At 50.3% G+C, this 14,862-nt stretch overlaps 1 protein-coding gene across 1 annotated transcript; it reads left to right on the top strand.

Moving 5' to 3' along the window:
• The first annotated feature begins 586 nt into the window (after window positions 1–586).
• Window positions 587–14,172, top strand: LOC130125334 (endoribonuclease ZC3H12A-like). The gene is made up of 5 exons (XM_056294884.1): window positions 587–1,021; window positions 9,129–9,268; window positions 10,422–10,656; window positions 11,687–11,793; window positions 12,656–14,172. The coding sequence occupies exons 1-5, from the start codon at window positions 603–605 to the stop codon at window positions 13,666–13,668; spliced, it is 1,914 nt and encodes a 637-aa protein (XP_056150859.1). The 5' UTR covers window positions 587–602; the 3' UTR covers window positions 13,669–14,172.
• The last annotated feature ends 690 nt before the right edge of the window (window positions 14,173–14,862 follow it).

The following is a 14,862-nucleotide window of genomic DNA, read 5'->3' as shown; positions in this document are numbered from 1 at the left end:
GCTGTCAGGGTCCCGCCGCCGCCGCCGCTGAGCGGGTTACGCTCAAGTAACAAAGGCCGGGTTGACTCATAAAGTCGGCATTTCATATTTCATTGAGCCTAAAATAGCTTTAAGCCTGACCCCCCCCTCCCCCCCCCCCGCGCGCGCTGAGGATTTTTTGGGGGCTTTCCAGGCAGCTCTGCAAAACGGGTTCGCGCACTGTTTCGAACCCTTGTTAAACATCTGGATCTGTTCCGTTCACCTTTGTTGTGGCAACTGACAGGGGAGATAAAATTAGACCATACAGGTTTTTTGCGGCGCTGACCCTCCGCCCCCCCCGCCGCCAGTGACGGGGGGGAGGGGGGGGTTTCTCGAACCCGCGTGACGTGAGCGCGTGTTTGCGCATGTGTGTGCCGGCGCGGCGCCGCGGTGTCAGACTCAGATTGACAGCGAGAGAGAGAGAGAGAGAGAGAGAGAGAGAGAGAGAGAGAGAGAGAGAGAGAGAGAGAGAGAGAGGATGCCTCTTGTCTCCGCCCCCGCGCCGCCCCCGCGCCCCGGCCCCCTCCCCCTTCTGACACCTGTGAACTGTTCCACAACACAGGGCGTCTCCGCGGAGACGAGCGATGAAGCGACATAAGGAGGTGGGAGGGATGCCCTGGTGTGACAGTCCCGGCGGCAGAGAGGAGAGGGGAGTCCCGCGGCCCACGGACGCAGAGCCCGCCGCCCGCATGGACCGCTGCCAGGACGGCAGAGTCGAGCGCTTCCTCAAGCTGGGCTACTCTCACGCCGACATCCTGCGCGTGCTGGAGAGCCTCCGCCACGACGCCCAGACCAACGACATACTGGAGGAGCTCATCAAGACCTGCCAGGGCCGCGCCGTCAGCCCGGCCGCCTCCAGCAGCCCCAAGCTGGTGCCCCGGGGCTGCGGCCTCACTCAGCCGGGCCCCGGCCCGAACCACGCCGCCCCCAGACCCACCGCCGCCGCAGACACGGATCCGGGCTTCAGACCCGTGGTCATTGATGGGAGCAACGTGGCCATCAGGTGAGTACACCCATCCGGTCCCCGTTACTCTTGTCGGTTCCTGTCTCCCCTGAACCCCCCCCCCCACACACACACACACACATACACACCGTCTGACTCGGCTTCTGCCATTTCTATGTGAACTTACAGCTGAATGTATGACCTTTATGGCAAACGGGATCCGGGTTTCCGTGGTCCAGGACTACTTTTAAAGGGCATTTCTGTGACCCCATAGGCGTTTCTAGCCCATTTTTGGGGGGTGCTGCAGCACCCCTAAATTGAACCCCAGCACCCCTAAAATTGAAGTTTTTTTTATTTTGGTAACACTTTAGTACGGGGGACATATTCTAAGTAACAAAACTTAGCTTAGAGTAATTTAACACTAAGAACACTTGTAGTTTTGTGTGTTGTTATGTAAGAACAGGCCATATTCATTACGTGTTAGTAAGGGAGAATAACCACCTTATAAAGTACACACCTAATTAACGGTGCATATGTTCCCCATACTAAAGTGTTACCTTTATTTTTCATTTTTTTACTGTATGCCCGTGTTTAATAAGCTGAAGAAATGTCAAAACCATATCCGGTATATGGTTTAAACGTAATATTTTAACAACAAAAATACAGCACCCCCCATGATTCGAAAATGGTTTGATCCACCCCCCCCCCCCAATTTATCTGGCCTGGCCGGCCAGCACTCTGGGTGCCCGGCACCCCCTAGAGCTCTGATCCTATACTCGCCCCTGCAGCGTGACCCTTCAGCCGATGCTGACACGAGGTCTTATTACCCGGTATCAGAGGAAGTCTCAGCAGTCTCGAAGCGGACCGGGGGATTTTTCAGCTGCTGGCTGAACAAAACCACCCCAAACTTCACACGCCGATGCGACGTCCCGGCAGGCTAAAAATGTCCTCAGGTTAAAAAAAATGTTGTCCATACCTCAGATGATATTTCCAGCACGTCCTGGTCCATTTTAACGGTTTTCCTGCCGTCTCCCGCGGACTGGACATCTAGCCTGCGGATTCCCAGGTTTTCCAGGGTGCACGGCGACTCTGACTCAGTGTGCAAACGTCCAGCGCAGCTTGCAGAAGGGAGAATGATGATAATCACAATAACAACAACAACACAAAAAGGTGATGAAGTCTAGAAACGTGAGGTTACAGTCTGGGGCTCGTGCGTCAGATTCAGCTAAAGACTGCAGGGCAGCGCATCTGTTCGGATGAAATATGCAAATTCTTGGCAACGTTAGAAAAAAGACAAACTGTAATCTTTGATCAGACGGAATTAAAAACCCTACTGCATTTGTCGAAATTTGGCACGCGCTGTTCGCCGAGCCTCGTTTCAGTTCCTCTACTAAATCAACCCACACACACAGACACACACACGCACGCACACACACACACACACACACACACACACACACACACACACACACACACACACACACACACACACACACACACACTTCCTTTTTAAACACAGGAAGATAAGAAGAAAGATGTTTGTGAGCCCACAGTTCAGCCTCGTGCCAAGCTGGTCCGGGTTGTGTGCTCGTGTCAGCTGGTCCGGGTTGTGTGCTCGGGCCAGGCTGGTCCGGGTTGTGTGCTCGGGCCAGGCTGGTGTGGGTTGTGTGCTCGGGCCAGGCTGGTCCGGGTTGTGTGCTCGGGCCAGGCTGGTCCGGGTGTGGGTTGTGTGCTCGGGCCAGGCTGGTCCGGGTTGTGTGCTCGGGCCAGGCTGGTCTGGGTTGTGTGCTCGTGTCAGCTGGTCTGGGTTGTGTGCTCGTGTCGGCTGGTCCGGGTTGTGTGCTCGGGCCAGGCTGGTCCGGGTTGTGTGCTCGGGCCAGGCTGGTCCGGGTTGTGTGCTCGTGCCAGGCTGGTCCGGGTTGTGTGCTCGGGCCAGGCTGGTCCGGGTTGTGTGCTCGGGCCAGGCTGGTCCGAGCACACAACCCGGACCAGGCTGGTCTGGGTTGTGTGCTCGTGTCAGCTGGTCTGGGTTGTGTGCTCGTGTCGGCTGGTCCGGGTTGTGTGCTCGGGCCAGGCTGGTCCGGGTTGTGTGCTCGTGCCAGGCTGGTCCGGGTTGTGTGCTCGTGCCAGGCTGGTCCGGGTTGTGTGCTCGGGCCAGGCTGGTCCGGGTTGTGTGCTCGGGCCAGGCTGGTCCGGGTTGTGTGCTCGTGTCAGCTGGTCCGGGATCAGGTTCCATTGTCGTTGTGTTTTTTTTTCCTTTCCATATAAACACGCCAGGGCATTTTGCCGACGCATCTGCTCAGCTTGATTGACAGTACAATTAGCGCACCGTAGCGCGAGCGTGGAGTCATTGGCTTCTAAGAAACTCGCGGCTCGAGACGTGTTCTCGGAAGAGGGCTGAATGGGTGGATGCTTTCAGAAGAGAAAGGATGGAGAGCAACGGGATCGATCAGAGTGGAACCGCAAGAACCCGCGTCCTGTTTTCAAAACAAGCAGGTCGCTGTAAATAGAAAGTCCGCCTCCGCCCCCCTGTAGTCCGGCCCTTGGACGTGATCTCACACCCTCAGCGACCCGGCGCCGCCCTTTAAACCTGCCTGTGATCGGGGCACTTGTTGTTTTGGCTTACTTGGCTGCGTGACGGTGGAGGTCCAGCCTCGTCTCAGGGTCGACTGTGAAGCGGGTTTCAGCTGGTTCGGGGCTGCTGCCGCGTCCCTGTCACCCCCTCATCCAGCCACGCTGTTGTGTGTTCGCACTGAGAAGCAACGACAAACACGTGGCAGGTGTGAGATGCTCTGACCCGCAAAACACCGCTCGCGTCAGACAACAGGGAAGTTGTCCGCTTGTAATCTTAAATCTTTTCAGAAGGGGGCGTCCGGCCGGTCTGTTCCGTTGCCTTAGCGACGCTGGGGTCGCCGGTTTGAATCCCCGCGTTACTTCCGGCTTGGTCCGGGCGTCCCTACAGACCCGATCGGCGGGTGGGAAACCGGATGTGGGTATGTGTCCTGGTCGCTGTACTAGCGCCCCCTCTGGTCGGTCGGGCGCCTGTCCGGGGGGGGGATAGCGTGATCCTCCCACGCGCTACGTCCCCCTGGTGAAACTCCTCACTGTCAGGTGAAACGAAGCGGCTGGGGACCCCACATGTATGGGGGGGGGGCACGTGGTAGTCTGCAGCCCTCCCGGGATGGGCAGAGGGGGCGGAGCAGAGACCGAGACGGCTCGGAAGAGTGCGGTGATTGGCCAAGTACAGTTGGGGAGAAAAAAGGGAGGGGGGGGAGGGGGATCTTTTCAGAGGTAGAACGTCACATCTCTCTAGAGCCACAAAGCACGCCTCCGCGAGGGTTTCCTGATCTATTGTGGTGTTTGTACTGATCGCCATGGGGAAACTCGTTTTTGTTTGTTTGTTTGTTTGCAAAACAAAGCACCTATACGGATGTGGTGAGTGGCTAAACAACGCTTGAGGGAAGGGCAGACGCCGGCCAAAACAGCAACCCGAGCCGCAGTCACTGCGTTGGAAACTAGGTCACCCCTGTTGCTTTTTTGTCTGCACGCAGCGAAGACGTTTCCACATCAAGGCGGCCTGTCCTGCCGAAGACGTCACGGGTGCGCGGAGCAGGTGCGTGCATACTTTCAGTGCGCACACGCCCTTCAAACGCGAGGCCCCCTGGCGCTTTCTCAGCAAGTCCACTTCACCCTGCGTATGCGTCAGGATCGGAATCAGAACACTTCATTCATGCCCGAGGGGGAATTGGGTCCTATTACAGACACTCACGCTCTAGCAAAGAAAAATGTAAAAAAAAAAAAACGGAGAAGATGGGCTACAAGGTAACAAGAAAATAGAAGAAAAAAAACCCCAGAAACAAGTAGAAATAAAAGAGGAAATAAGAAGAGGTGGAAAAACCCGGCCCAGAAAGTAAAAACCCTAACCATGTCTTTACTCCATCCATGTATTAAACCAGCTAATTTGGGTAGTCGGTGCAATGTGATGGTTTAGTACATGGGTGGAGTAAAGACACGGTTAGGGTTTTTACTTTCTGGACCGGGTTTTTCCACCTCTGGATAGAAATTTTATATATATACTTGTTTCGTGGGCCACGCACTCATCAGCTGCCAGTGTGATTGAACGACAAAGAAAACCACAGTCGATAAATGCTGCTGCAACCGGTTATTTTCTTGCCCGGTGCGGGATTCGATACGAGGTGTACTGCACCACAAGGCGACATCGCTAACCGCTCGGCTAAAGGGTCAAACCCGTTAGCTAGGGGCTAACGTGTCTTATTAGTAGTTTACAATATGCTAAGCTAATGCTATTTTAAATTCAGTTCATATCAATTGTAAATTAACTAATTATAAACTTTGTTGTTGTTGTAACCGGTTATTTCCTTGCCCGGTGCGGGATTCTATACGCGGTGTACTGCACCCCAAGGCGACATCGCTAACCGCTCAGCTAAAGGGTCAGACCCGCTAGCTAGGGGCTAACGTGTCTTATTAGTAGTTTACACTACGTTGCCCGCGTCACGCCCCTAGTTACGGTGGACAGCAACCAACGAGAGGACAGAAAACGTTTGAAATATTACAACCAATGGGGTAGGCCGTTACGATGCACAGCGACCAATGGCGGGATAGAAAGCATTACAACCAATGGGGTAAGGGTTGGGGCGCGTTTTGAACAAGCGAGGATTTAAAGGGCCAGGGCGCTGTTGAAAGAGCATACGTTTACAGGAGCAACAGGCGGCCGTCGATTTTGGGCGGAACTCAGAAATATTTTCAAACCGAATTCGACACCGCCCTCCCCAATCAGAAAGCGCCAGGATGCCTCCGAAGCCACGCCCCGAAAACATGTGCACGCGCCGGGCACGCCCCCTGATTGAAGCCAAAGCGTTTCACCCGAGACGAGCGTCTTTCCGGGCGGAGCCGAATGTAGCTGTGCCGAATGGATGTCACACACGTAAGAGAAAACTCACTTTATTATTATTAATGAACACAAACAACGAACATGTCTATTGTTAGCACTCACAGCTGTCAAGCCAGCGTGTTATTATTGAAAATTTCGTCGAAAACTGACTGCTGCAGTCACTTGACCGGTTTCTGTCTAACGTTAGCTAATAGCTAACAAACGCACGCGTCGCTGAGGGTTTGATAGACAGCTCGCTCGTTCCAATCATTTGACGTGGTCGTTCGTTTGATTGGATGCCGTTGTTTTAGCTCCTGCCCCTTACAGTAACGACGGATTTTTTTCATTTCAGTGTCAAACGTCTTGTTTTTTGGAGTACTATTGATTACTGTCGAGATATAATAAGAAATTTAAAATTTTGCCAAAAATCGGCGGCCGCCTATAGCTCATTCCTGAAGCTACTCATATGGGCGTTAAACCTACTTTTAAAAGGGACCTCTGTTGGTCCAATGTAAGTGTCCACTTTGCAGTAGCTTCAGGAATGAGCATGCAAGAAATGCAACGGCCTTAAGCCGCCACGTTTGGTCATTGGCGGAGAAGAATATTAATTACTCTAGTTCATGGAAAATCCTCACGAAGAACAATGCATATTCAATTAACAGCAAAAGATGTAACCTATGCTTGGCGGAGAAATATTTCATTATTTGCAAGCATGATAAGTCCACCTTGAACAGTAGAAATGAATTGGCCGCCGGCTGTAGACACAGGAAAAAAAATATCTGCTTTGTAATTACAAGTAAAACAATGTCTTTGTTATTCCCCCTCCGTTAGATGATACACGTGTGATATTTATTAGGTGTTATATTTTTATATTTTAACTGCCTGCCCTTCCAACTGTGCTCCCAACACCATCCCACTATATGATAGAAGTAAATTACCCCATTTGACGTCATCTTGTTATATTTTAAATGTATGCTATTTCAACAGTGCCCTGGCCCTTTAAATCCTTGCTTTTTCAAAACAAGCCTCAACCCTTTCCTCATTGGTTGTAATGTTTTCTACCCCCCCCCCCCCATTGGTTGCTGTGCATCGTAACTACCTACCCCATTGGTTGTAATATTGCAAATGTTTTCTATCCTCTCATTGGTTGCTGTGCAACGAAATTAGGGCTGTGACGCGGGGCAATGGAATATTTATTGACTGTGTTCTTTCTTGTTCAGTTACATTTGCAGCTCATGAGGCGTGACGCACGAAACAGGCTTGTACTGAAATGCATTAAAGTCCCCCCCCCCTACATCTATCTTAATAATAGCGATACAAATAAAATCTCAAACCTTTCACTTTGCTAACCGCCAAGCCGATGAAAGGAGCCCTTGCAATCAGATGATACACACAAGGTGCAGCAGGGTGACGAGTTCGGACGACAAGTGACGACTCAGTTTTCCCCTTCTCACACTTTTTTTTTCCCCCCTTTACTCGAAGAAACCTCGAAGTGGTGACTGGCAATGACACAGTATGTCAGAAGGAAAAGCTAATAGATCTGTATGTTAAAACACACACAAAAACAAACAAACACACAACTCCAGAACCTATTAATAATTTTGTCATTGAGGCTTCTTGAACCTAAGACTGAGAACCACGATACTAGGTTTTCTCAGTTTTTATTTTTACCCCCCCCCTCTTTTTTTTTTCTTCTTCTCAATTGTATCCAGCCAATTACCCCACTGGGGGGGGTGGTGCAGACTACCACGTGCCTCCTCCGATACATGTGGAGTCGCCAGCCGCTTCTTTTCACCTTACAGTGAGGAGTTTCACCAGGGGGACGTAGCGCGTGGGAGGATCACGCTATTCCCCCAGTCCCCCCCCCTCCGAACACCCTAGGTTTTGTCGTTTGTGCCGCTTGTATGCAAAGCATCCCGCCATTTCCTGCTGGCTGAGCCGAGGGAAACCCCGGTGCACTGTTTACTTTCCACCAAAGACAACTTCAACATACAGCCAATATACTTGCTCATGTCTCTTGCCGCACTTATACTAGCGAGGGGGGGGATGGGGGGCTAGGTTGTCCATAAAACAAGGATGTAATTGGTCCTTTAGAGTGACTTGACTTTGAATTTTGGGCAACAAGACGTTCCAAAACCCAAGTATTACATCCAGAAAACTGCAAGAAATGCACACGCTAAAGCGGGCGTTCCCAGGCCTTCACACACCGTCTGCAGAAACTGCCCGGGCATGAACACGGGCAAACTTCCAAGTAGTTTACGAATCCAGTTTCTTTCACTCTTTACACAAGTACCTCTGACTCAAGGTAGTTCACTGGATGAATTTGAGGATAAACATTTGGTGCGTATCCACGTTTATTTGACTCTGGGTTGATTCCCAGAAATGACTAAATTCATCTGGAGATGGCAGAGGTGGGGTGCAGCAGCCATGACGTGCAGATGACATACAACCCGGGGCCTCGCGGCCCTCGCCCTGCTTTCCAGTTTAGGCGATTAGGTAAAGGTACGACTTGGCGTCTGATGTTCACGCACAAACACGTCAAATGGAAAAATGAGTTCACTTCAAATGAAGCCATCCGTCCATTCCATCCATTATCCAAACAGCTTATCCTTCCCTCAGGGTCGCGGGGATGCTGGAGCCTATCCCAGCAGTCAGGGAAGGAGACACCATGGACAGGCCGCCAGGCCATCACAGGGCCTTCAAATGAACCCGTTCATGTGAAATATGACGAGCCTTTAGCTGAGGAATGATACTACCATTAGATAAAATTCACATGCAAGACTTTCATAACCGGAATTCCTGCTCCTGCATACAGACAAACAACATTAGCTGTGCTGTATGTGGTTCGAATGGTCAAAGGCTGTAACCGGGCTTTAGATTTGATGTCAGTATTGTTAATACCCATAAACACGTTGTTCCACCATCATTTTGGTATGACCGAATGTTTTGGGTTTTTTTTTGTTGCTATTTACCTTCAGTCTGGGGAACAATTCTGTACCGTAGGAAAAGAACCAGTGGTTCTGCAGGGGCTTACAGTTTTTCCAGTTCAGGTTTAACTGTCAGGGCCGCCCTGACAGACTAAAAGCACGTGTTCACAGCTGCAGCGCTTCTGTAAAACAAGGGGGTTTTCAGCATGTGTGTGTGTTTGCACTGCGATACGAGCTACTTCCTGATAGAGTGCCAAGACACATGAGACCTACTACTGGGACGCAGAAAAGAAGAAGTTTGCTAAATGACATGGCTTGTTCCGGTTTTTTTTATTTTATTGTTTTGCAGCCATGGTGGCAAGAAGGTGTTTTCATGCCGAGGCCTCCAGCTGGCGGTGAAGTGGTTCTGGGACAAAGGCCTGCACAACATCACCGTTTTTGTCCCTCTGTGGAGGAAGGAGCAGCCACGGCCTGAGACCCCCATGTCAGGTAAGCAGTCCTGTTGCGATATTCAACTGTGGCTAGGTGGCGCTATCAGCAAATGTTATTGCCCCCCCCCCTTTTTTTCCCCCTTTTTTCCCCCAGTTGTACTTGGTCGCTGCTCCACCCCCTCTGCCGATCCAGGGAGGGCTGCAGACTACCACATGCCTCCTCCCATACATGTGGAGTCGCCAGCCGCTTCTTTTCACCTGACAGCGAGGAGTTTCGCCAGGGGGACGCAGCACGTGGGAGGATCATGCTATTCTCTCCAGTTCCCCCTCCTCCCCGAACAGGCGCCCCGATCAACCAGAGGAGGCGCTAGTGCAGCGACCAGGATACATACCCATATCTGGCTTCCCACCCGCAGACACGGCCAATTGTGCCTGTAGGGACGCCCGACCAAGTCAGAGGTAATATGGGGATTCGAACCGGCGAGCCCCGTGTTGGTAGGCAACGGAATAGACCGCCACGCCACCCGGACGCCCCGACATTGCTCCCTTTAATACTGGTCTGCTGGTCAGTTCTGCCGTTTTCCTGCCAACCAACGGTCTTCCAGGACGACCACCAGCACGTCAAAGATGGTGAAGTGACCAGATTTCATAGGAAAACTAAACCCAAGAACAGTTGTGGTACTCACCCCCCCACCCCCCCCACCCCGCACACACACAAAGACAACCAGCACATCTCCACACATACATACATCATCACTGACCACTTCTCAGAAGTTTCATTTTTACCTGCATGTCGGATGACCTTGTGAGATTGTAAAGTTACGAGTTTGAGTCACGCTCAAAGTGGCTTTCATGTCATTTTAAAGAAAGTGTTGACCGAGAATAAAGAAATTGTACGCTTGTAATTTATAACAATTAAAAAAAAAAAACGTTCTGGTGGGCAATCCGGAGACATTTTCAGGGCCAGTGGTGGCCAGGACAAGGCACCCAATCCAGGGACTGTTCCCGGACTGGGTGAAATTGAAGACATCTGGTCACTTTAATCTAAAAATACTTTTTGTTTACAGCTTATGCGACCGTAAAGTCATTTCAAGTGTCGCCACGCTGTAGGGCACAGTACACACAAGTGTTGTGCCGTAGGCGATTTCTTTCCTTACGGGGGGTAACTGATAATGGTAACCAAGGAAGGATGTCTCGTGTGTGTCGTGCAGATCAACACATCCTCCACGAGCTGGAGAGGAGGAACATCCTGGTGTACACACCGTCCTCCTGCATCAACGGCAAGCGGGTGGTGTGCTACGACGACCGCTACATCATCAGGCTCGCCTTCGAGTTGGACGGCATCATCGTGTCGAACGACAACTACCGAGACCTGCAGACGGAGAACCCCCAGTGGAAGAAGTTCATAGAGGAGAGGCTGCTCATGTACACCTTCGCCAAAGACAAGTAAGAGCGACAGGAGGCTTTATAGGGCAAACGCATACACACAACACAGCCAAGTCAGGCAACAATAAAGGCCCTCTGTGTTTTGACCGTAACATGATCTCGATCGCCCAGATTTACTGCTTCTTCTAAAATCATTCTTTCGCACTTTTTGGGCTGACAACCAGCCGGTGTGACCCCAGAGTAGTAAAACTGATGGTCAGCAAAATAAAGACGTCACATCACACAGCCGCTCTGAGGAAGAAGATCTATGTTTTCAGTACAATGCACATTACCATCAACCCATGTCCTATAAGGCAGACAAGACCATCACTGTCCTCTACACCCCTTTATATCCTTTATACATGGACACCTCCATCACTGTCCTCCACATCTGCACCCCTTTATATCCTTTATACATGGACACCTCCATCACTGTCCTCCACATCTGCACCCCTTTATATCCTTTATACATGGACACCTCCATCACTGTCCTCCACATCTGCACCCCTTTATATCCTTTATACATGGACACCTCCATCACTGTCCTCCACATCTGCACCCCTTATATCCTTTATACATGGACACCTCCATCACTGTCCTCTACATCTGCACCCCTTTATATCCTTTATACATAGACACCTCCATGACTGTCTACACCCATTTAAATCTTTTTTTCATCAAGGTCAGGCGACACAGACTACAAATGAGTGTTTGCTTAATTTGTAAACCCGCCGACAGAGGCTCTTTGAGGCTTTGCTGCCCCTCAAAGGCGAAATGGAAGAATTACTTCTAGTTTATATTAAAGATCGCCTTTGGAAGGATGTCCTGTTGCTGAACATGCTGCCATTAATGTGTAGAGAATAACATCACCCATGCTAAAAACTCATGCACTCATAGCACTTTAGTGCATTAGCAGGAAAGTCTGACCTGGAGGGGATAAAAACCTGTTGATTATGTATAATGTGTGATTTTGTAAGGTTAAGTGGATGGAGTGTTGCATATCCTCATTATAACTTACCACTTACTGAGCATTCTGCATACACGTGTTCAGATTTATGCCACCAGATGACCCTTTGGGGAGGAACGGCCCGACCATTGATGATTTTCTGAGGAAAAAACCTTGGACCCCGGAGAACAAGCAGCAGCACTGCCCTTACGGTGGGTTAACCTTGCTTACTCACCCCAGCACAAGCCATTTAAACTTGTTTCTTTGATTCTCCTTGGCCATGTGGATACAGCACATTAAAGCTAGGGTAACTGGCAGGAAGTTGTTAGCCCAACAGTCAGGTTGACTGCATTAAAAGGGATTATTTCAATTATTCCACTTCTAAACAGTCTTATTTTATGGCTGCTTTGTCTCCGAGCTGCCAAAAAGGTAAAACGGATTTGTACAAGTTTCTCATTGCAGCGACTTCTATTGAAAGGCCAGGAAAAAATATATGAATGGGGGGGGGGGTGTCTCGTCTCAACAAAATTTGGACAGCAGGGGGCGCTGGTTGTTACTGCGCTTCCTTGTGGGGCCTCCACTTCAAACAGGAATTCCAAACAGGAACTAAATGTGAGTGTCTAAGCACATGAAGTTTGGGGGAGGCAACCCATCTGTCATAAGGAGATTAGGAGAGCAGTGATTCATTTGTCTGCATGTCAGTCAGTTGTTAGCCGTGACAGAGCAGCTCCTCTCAGATGTCTGAAGAACTCAACTCGCAAACAAAATGTTCTTTATCAGCACCCCAAACAATAAGAGCTCCGGGCCAAACGGCAACCCTGCCAATGGGATTAGTCTTTTAAACTGCGTACAAAGAACAGCGATACAAGAATTTTATAACTAGAAGAAAAATAAAGACTAGACCTGATTTATTTGCTAAGCTCAGTGGGTTTGCAGTACTGGAGAGACAGGCTTACAGTGTGCACACACACACACACACACCTGTGTTGACAGCCTCTTTAAGAGACACACGGTTTCATCTGTGTCCGTAAACTTTTGCAAAAACTAAATATGCCCTTGATCGCTTTCTTCCAGGAAAGAAGTGCACGTACGGAGTGAAGTGTAAGTTCTACCATCCAGAGCGGGCCCACCAGTCCCAGCTGTCTGTGGCGGATGAGCTGAGAGCCATGAGCCGACCCACCACTGACAGAGCCAAGCCCGGTGCCCCAACACTGACCACGGCTCTGAGTCACGGGGTCGGTCAGGATGGCCGGCCAGCCCCCACGCTGTTCCAGGAAGCGGATCACGTCGTCGTTCTACCAAGCAAGTACATCTCACCCGTGCCGACATGTCTTTCTAAAGATGAGCAAGTCCACAGGGCCTCTCCTACTGAGCAGTTCAGCTACAGCCCGGCCCTCCCACGCAGGATGGCGCCCCCTGTCTCCCAGAGCCCAGACGAGGACGAGGCTTTCAGTTCCATGGACAGCTACATGTGCAAGATGAAACTCCAGGACGGCACCCTGAACACAGATAGGCACTCCTACGCCTACAGCAGTGGGATGGGCAGCTGCGGCCTGGCCAACGAGGACTACTTCTCGTCTTACGGCAGTAGAGGGAGGTGTGACCCGGCCGGGTGTCAACAGAGAAGGTATTACATCCCGCATAGACCCTCCCACAACACCAGCGACTTCTACGACGCCTGGGAACTTGGTGGGTGCGGTCAGTGTCGGCATGGCCACCAGCACCCCTACGCACACGGGCTGCACCACCAGCAACAGGCTGGGAACTCGTGTCCGGTGCTGCCCCTCAACGATTGTAATAGGACAGAAGCATTCCAGCATTTCCCAGATCAGCAGGGTCTCCGGTGCCCGCCGCTCAACAGAGAGTGCCGCAGCCTGCCCGAGAATCAGTGGGGACCGTACGGCCTCCCCAGTGGGCCGAAGACACCTGTCAGCGAGGACAGGAGGAACCTGAAGAGCCAGCTCGGCACGCTGTTCCCTCAGAGCATGGTGGAGCATGTCATGAGCATGTACCCACACATCTCAGACGTGTCTAAACTCATGTCTCTCATTCAGACATACAGATCCAATCACGGCTCCTTCTCGTGAGACGTACTGGATTTGGTAAGAGACAGGACTCCAAATCATAGACAGTACCGTTTGTACCACAAGCACATTCCGACAGTCCTCTTTTGGCCGGTAGGGACAGTTATGCAATGACTGGACTTCCGTGATTACGAATCACATTGTGGCAAAACTACTGATATTGCGCTTGTCTGAATGTAGTCTGGGTTTCATATCGAAATGCGCTAGCCTATTTTTTTATCTTCTCATGTCAGCATTAACCAAAGCGGACCCTCACCTGGGGAAGCTCCTTTGGAATGTAGCAGACTGACATGTATGTCTCAAGATATTCTACTGTTATAGTGCAATGCACTACCCTGGCTACGTGCTAGTATTTTTTTAGCATTGACAAACAGTTTATCAGAGCAGCACGTGTTGTTTTCCCGTGCTGCCTCAAAGTGGTGAACGCTATCCCGTACTTCTGTTAAGAATGGGTATTTAAAATCATTCGTTTGATGATGAGTGTAAAATAAAATAAAAAGTAATGCCCTATGTATGTCACATCAATGACCTTGGTTTGCCAGTTAACACATTTGTGGAATCCCCTTCCCCCCCCTTTAATTTTTCATAACACACCTGTCGGGAGACTTTTCGAAGAGCAACTGAACCCCACACCACTTTGAGTTTGCCACCGCCTGAAGTTGTGACATTGTGACAGTGCTGTTGTCAAGGCGTACTCATTGGCACAGCTAAATCGAATGGACCCATCACGAACTTTGTATCCTGCAGCTGTTTTTTATTGCTATACTCATGACTTGGCACCAAGATCGGTCCAGAACTCATAGATGGTTCACCTTCAGATGGTTCCAAACCCACAAAAGAGGGATAGGGTTTAGTTGGTCTTTGAGATTGAAAAAAAAAAACTGCTGATGAACTCAGTGTAACTATTTAACTCTTCAAACCCGCTTGTAAGAAAGAAAATCTTCTCTTCAGAACGTGAGATTTTTTTTTTTTTTTGCTCTTTGACCTCTGCTGAGGGTGGACTTTTTCATTGTCGTTCTTTTCCCACCAAGTCTTTTCCAGTGAATAAGGAGTTGGGATTAAACTTGTGAATGTAAAAGCGTGGAAAAACGGCTTGGGGCCACAACAAAAACACATTTTTGAAAGGGCAGATGTCCAGTTCAGCACAGAACGTAACAGGTTACTTAACCTGGCCCCTACAGATCCAACCCTTCAAAC

This window comes from Lampris incognitus, chromosome 15 (genome assembly GCF_029633865.1).
Source record: "Lampris incognitus isolate fLamInc1 chromosome 15, fLamInc1.hap2, whole genome shotgun sequence".
In the NCBI taxonomy this organism is placed as follows: Eukaryota; Metazoa; Chordata; class Actinopteri; order Lampriformes; family Lampridae; genus Lampris; species Lampris incognitus.
This window is presented reverse-complemented; position numbering and strand designations above follow the sequence as displayed.

What these genes read in the sequence shown, in the direction of transcription:
- LOC130125334 (XM_056294884.1), top strand. Translation starts at nt 603, where the DNA reads ATGAAGCGACATAAGGAGGTGGGAGGGATGCCCTGGTGTGACAGTCCC. An exon ending in GGGAGCAACGTGGCCATCAG is followed by an intron (nt 1,022 to 9,128) that starts GTGAGTACACCC and finishes ATTGTTTTGCAG; the next exon opens with CCATGGTGGCAAGAAGGTGT. An exon ending in GCAGCAGCACTGCCCTTACG is followed by an intron (nt 11,794 to 12,655) that starts GTGGGTTAACCT and finishes GCTTTCTTCCAG; the next exon opens with GAAAGAAGTGCACGTACGGA.